General features: G+C 54.5%; 1 protein-coding gene across 1 annotated transcript; it reads right to left on the bottom strand.

The window, feature by feature from the left end:
• Positions 1-1,394: 1,394 nt before the first annotated feature.
• Positions 1,395-2,606, bottom strand: LOC127786416 (probable glutathione S-transferase GSTU6). Its single transcript, XM_052313823.1, has 2 exons — positions 2,143-2,606; positions 1,395-2,041 (listed from the first exon to the last, which is right to left on the bottom strand). The coding sequence occupies exons 1-2, from the start codon at positions 2,467-2,469 to the stop codon at positions 1,649-1,651; spliced, it is 720 nt and encodes a 239-aa protein (XP_052169783.1). The 5' UTR covers positions 2,470-2,606; the 3' UTR covers positions 1,395-1,648.
• Positions 2,607-5,325: the final 2,719 nt, after the last annotated feature.

Genomic DNA, 5,325 nt, shown 5'->3' with positions numbered 1-5,325 from the left:
CATCTATTACCTTATGCCTCGTGTTACTGCAAGGTTTGAATGATGAGCTTTTTTGCCGTCCAGCATGCTGTTGTGATATCGAATCTGTCATGGTTACGGATAAAACATACCTCTTATCCTATGACTGACGAAACATACGAGTATGGTATACCATCATCTATACAATATACTTCCGTATATGATAAGGAAATCTACAAGATATTATGGAAAATATCCTCACGGACTGGTGATTAATAGAGTCCTACTCGGAGATGATTGGGTTTATCCTATATATATCGTGTAGGGTTCATTGTCTCCGAGTTCTACTTGGAGACTAAGGCAACTCACGGTATAAAAGGCACACCCCCTGAGGGGTTCAGATCATCGAATCATAGTGCCAACACACCTACTATAATTTACGAAGCCGGAGGACGCGAAGCCAGACTCGTCGGGAGATCTCGTCAAACCATCTCGACAAGGGTCTCGCCGGTAACGCCGGATTCGTCTACTCTCTTTATACTCTGTGGTTTTCCATATAAATCTTATATAAACTGGACTAGGGCTATTACCTCACGAGGGGCCTGAACCAATATAATCTTTTATCTTTGTCTGTCTTGATGTCGTATCATATAGATCCTCATACCAACATACCTCAATACCCTATTTATCCTGTCTACGGGTATCCCTCGTCGACAGAATCCTATCCATTAGTTTGATTGATCCAATGGCTAGCGTAGATCAGTACCACGAGGTACCATTTTAGTCCTTGGGGTGGTAGTGCTCATAAAATAGAAGTGGAAGGGTAAGATTGTCCTTTCACATTGCAAAAATTTTTTTCTCGGTTTGAATTTGTATGGACGGATGAGTGGAGAAGGCAAAGACCAACCAATGCCGTGGCATTCATATATCTTTGCATCGCCGCATCTTCATCCCTCATCTACTTCCATGCGAGCTACGTTTCCACCTCTCTGCCTACTTATGTGACTCTGCCGTCGCTGCCCGCCACTAACACAGTCGATTTAGTCGCCCATGCCGCCGTGCGGAGGTGGAGAGACGGCGGCATGGGGGATGGATAGTACACAGGGATATTAGCCGGCGTCGCCCTGCACGGAGGAATGGCACTTCGGCAAGGAAACGATGCATACTTGCATTTCGGGAAGGAAGAATGTGGCGGTGGCAGTGACGTCGCAAGCTTGTTCCGGGTGCTGGCTTTATTTCGTTCTCGATTGTACCCCTCGTGATTAAACGGTTGGATTTGTTTTGGTACCTGGCAATACCAGTACCTAGAGGTATCAATGCTAGACCAGAGCAAACCTCTTGAATGATAATGTCTTGGGTGACGGCCTTTCGAAAAAGAAATGAAAATGGGAGTAGGAAAAAATACATTTGTATGAAGAAGTTTATTTGAACAAATATTATTGAAACAAATCAACGTATGAATTAATATAGACGTAGCACATCATACATCATCTTGGTAGAATAGCCACTTCCCACTTGGCAACTGCGACGGTACATGGAGAAGATACACGGTGCGGCAATACGAACTGATGAACATAGTTGCAGAAACAAGACGAGGTACAGCCATAGGAACTGCGAAAATGTGGAAGCACACGACAATCTATATGGTTGTGTTTCAAACTTCAAACTCCCCTCCAGGATTCAGCAAACTTCAACTGGCCTCACCCGCGGCGGCTGCGGCCGCCCCCGCTGCCTGTGCCTGCCTCATCTTGGCGAGCTCGACCAGCCTGCCAATGTCCGGCATGACCTCCTTGACGGCGTCGAGCTCGTCGAAGCGCTCCAACCACGCCGCCAGGAGCGGCGTCTTGGCGGCGTCGAACTGGTTCAGGCCGAACACCTCTTCGATCGCGTGCACCCACGCGACGAAGCCTCCGAGCACGACGTCGACGTAGCCGACGGTGTCGCCGCCGAAGAAGGGCTTCCCCTTGGAGCACTCGCTCAGTGCTCCCTCCAGTTTCTCCACCACCGCAAACGTCTGCTTCACCGCCTCCGCCTTCTCCTCCTCCGTCTTGCTTCTGAACACCAGAATCCACGCACTGAACAGCTGCAACGCACAGAACACACGCAGATCGATCAATCAGCTTAATTCACAAACATAAGAGAGAAATCAAGTAATCAATAAAAGTGCATGGTGATCTGACGAACCTTTTCGTCAATGTAGGCAGCCCAGAAGCGAGCGACGGCGCGATCGTGGGGATCGGCGGGGAGGAGGGTGACGCCGGCGTCGGGGAACACCTCGTCGATGTACTGCACGATGACCTGCGACTCGCAGATGGGCTTGCCTTTGTGGATGAGCACGGGGACCTTCTTGTGTACCGGGTTGGAGCTGAGGAGGACATCGCTCTTGTTCTTGAAGTCCTCCTCGACGTAGTCGTAGCTCAGGCCCTTGAAGCTGAGCGCAAGCTTCGCTCGCAGAGCGAACGGGCTCGCCCACATGCCCAGCAGCTTCAGCTCTTCGCCTCCCCCGGCCATGGCGATCGAATGTTCTTCACACGTCTCTCGAAGATTGGAGCTTTTGGCTTCTCTTCTGCTCGATCGACTCCTCCTTGGGAAGAAATTAAGAGGCCAGGACGTATATATATAGACCGTTCCTGTGGCTGCAGTCTGCAGACCTGCAGTCTTGACATATCATCTCAAACTTACCCGTGAACAGAGCAAAACAGAGTATAGTATACTGCCCTGTGGTTGCGTAGTCTGCATACTTGGCATAAACTACTGGTAAAATATTTTGCGTCAGTGATCTGATCAGTGACGTGCACCTTGTGTCTTCTTTTTTCCCAAGAAATAGAAGGTAGCTAAAACGTGTTCCAGCTGTAACGCGAGCATGGGGTCTCGTTAATTTCATGATTTGTTTCATCATCAGAAGAGTATTTCAGGTGTTGAAATGAAGGGAGGCTGACCATTCAGGTCAAACGTAAGAATACAGTATAGCCTTGTCCATGCCGCCGAGTGGTTTATCAATTTTTGCTAGTATGTTTGACTAATGGAATGATCATTTCTTGTTTTGCAAGCAGTATGCATCAGCATCAGCACATCAAAGTCATCAGCTACTTTAGGCTGTTCCAAGAAGTGACATATCCTCTCCGCTACAGCGTGAACGAGACATGATGGTATGCAGCATTCAGGATTGTTCTCAGCATGCAATTTCCTGGTGATATTCCTGTTCTGAACTAGGCTCTGAACACCGGTTTAATGAGAATTACCAGCGCTCGGTGAAATCCGATAACTAGGCCCCAGTTCATCAAATTTAACTTAACAAAATTCAAATTCATCTTTTACCTTGTTGATTTCAGGGGTAACTATTTTTTGGAATCTTTGTTGTTCTGAGGACAAAATTGGTCCTATTTGGGAGCCCGTATATCCTGAAGGACCTGAACAAGGAACAAGTTCACTTTGGGTCACTCTATTTATCGTCCAGTCCGATTTTCGTCCCTTGATCACAAAACCGGATACAACGCATTCATCAACTTACAAAACCGTGCAGAAAAGGTCCCTCGGCAGTATTGTGCTTGGTTTTGGATGACGCGGCGCCTACGTGACTCAATTTGACTAGGTCCTCGTCCCACGTGGCATTGACTTGGCGCTTACGTGTGTAGCGCCCGTTCCGTCGTGGCGCCTAGCGGGAAAACTAGCTCTTAAAAATCCTAATTTCGAAATCCGTTTCTTTGCTTGTTGTCTAGTGTCCGTGCCATCTCAGATCTCAAATCCCCGATCTATCGTCGAGTTCAATCCCGAATCCAAATCCTTCCCAAATCAAATCCCTCCGCAAAAGTCTAATTCGCCTCCCTAGGGTTCGATGGGCCGAATCCCTCTCGGCCCATCTTCCCCTCCCTCCCCGGCTCTCTCTCTCTCTCTCTCTCTCCCTCTCCCCCGCTCTGCCCGAGCGCTGCACGCGCGTGCGCGCGAGCCGCGCCGAGCCGAGCCCTCCCTCCCGCATCCCGCTGCCGTTCCCGCCGACACCGCCAAATCGTCGCCGCACACCGTTGCTTCCCGCGCGCGCGCGCCGTGGTGGCCAACCGGCCAGTCGCCGCCGCCGTCAGCCTCTGCCGCGCCTGCCGCCCGTGTCGCCGCTCCGCTCCAAGCCGCCTCCGCCGTCATCGCCGTCGTCATCGACTCGGCCCCGCCACTCCCCGCGCGTGCCCCCAAGGGACGGAGGCAAAGCCCTCCGCTCCCTCTGCCGCGTCGCCTTCTCTCCCTCCTCCTTTTCCCGAAACGGCAAGGAGGCAAGCCCCCTTTTCCTCTCCTCCTTTTCCCCTTTTCTCTCCCCGCCGGCGTCATCCTTCCCCCACCTCTGCGCCGCTTGACCGCTTGCGCCACCCGCCTCATCTCCATTGACCGCCCAAGGTCGGTCTCCAAACCGACATCGCCGTCCTATAAACCCAAGCGCCTCCCTTCCTTTTCCCCTCCCAAATCTTCCCCGTTTTCGCCCGTGCCATTGCCGTCCCTCCATCTCTCTCGCCGACCACCGCCGTCGCGTGTGCCGGAGGAGCCGGTGCGTGCTAGGACGCGGAAGGGGACTCCGGGCGCTCGTCTTCTTCCTCTTCCCCGGCCCGAGGCCGGAGAGATCGCTCCCGCGCCGTTGGTTCTCGCCACTGCGCCCCTTCCCCGCACGGTAGTGTCTCCCTCCGTTCTCCCTTCTCGTTCCATCTCCTCCCCTTAGACTCGGGTAGTAGCACGAGTAGCCTCCCCGTAGCTAGCTGGCGCCGCCCCGACCGTTGCTGCCGCCCGCTGTGTGCTCGCCGCCGTCGCCACCCGTGCTCCGTAGCACCCGCTCGTCGCCGGCCTCGCTCGGCGTAGCTCCGCCCAATCCGACGCTAGCAACGGATTCCCGTAGCCGCGTAGATGCTCTCACCGCCGGGAATCGACCCCTCGTGACCTCGTCGCCGTTTCCCCCTTCCCTCGCCGCCGGTTGCCACCGCCGCAATCCGCCGCCGTCGAGCATCCCCCGGCGAATCCGAGCCGTTGGCTCGTCTCCCCTCGTCCCGTGCAACCTCCCGGTGTGCTCGCTTTCACTTGTATCGCCGTGGTTCGCTCCGCCGATCGCCACCGCCGTCCGCCGTCCATTCCGGCCGCTATCATCGTCTACCTCCCGCCGGTCCGCGTGGCAGCCACGTAGGCGCCACGTCGGCGCCACCTCGGCCGCGACCGGACCAACCGACCAGGCCAGCCGCCCCCTCCGTTTCCCTCCCCGTGCGCGCGGTCCACCGCGAGCCGTGAGGCTGCGCGTGGGCCCGCCGCACCGCGCCCTCCGCGAACCGTGCGCATGCGCCGCGCCTCCCTCCCAAAACCCTAGCACGCCCCGCGTGCATCTCGCTCACGGTGAGCCGA

Source organism: Oryza glaberrima, chromosome 10, assembly GCF_000147395.1.
Source record: "Oryza glaberrima chromosome 10, OglaRS2, whole genome shotgun sequence".
Taxonomy (NCBI): Eukaryota; Viridiplantae; Streptophyta; class Magnoliopsida; order Poales; family Poaceae; genus Oryza; species Oryza glaberrima.
The sequence above is the reverse complement of the archived record's forward strand: the minus strand, read 5'-3'. Positions and strand labels throughout refer to the sequence as shown.

Coding starts and splice junctions, on each gene's coding strand:
- LOC127786416 (XM_052313823.1), bottom strand. CDS start 2,469: ATGGCCGGGGGAGGCGAAGAGCTGAAGCTGCTGGGCATGTGGGCGAGC. Junction 2,042..2,142: donor CTGCCTACATTGACGAAAAG/GTTCGTCAGATC, acceptor TGTGCGTTGCAG/CTGTTCAGTGCGTGGATTCT.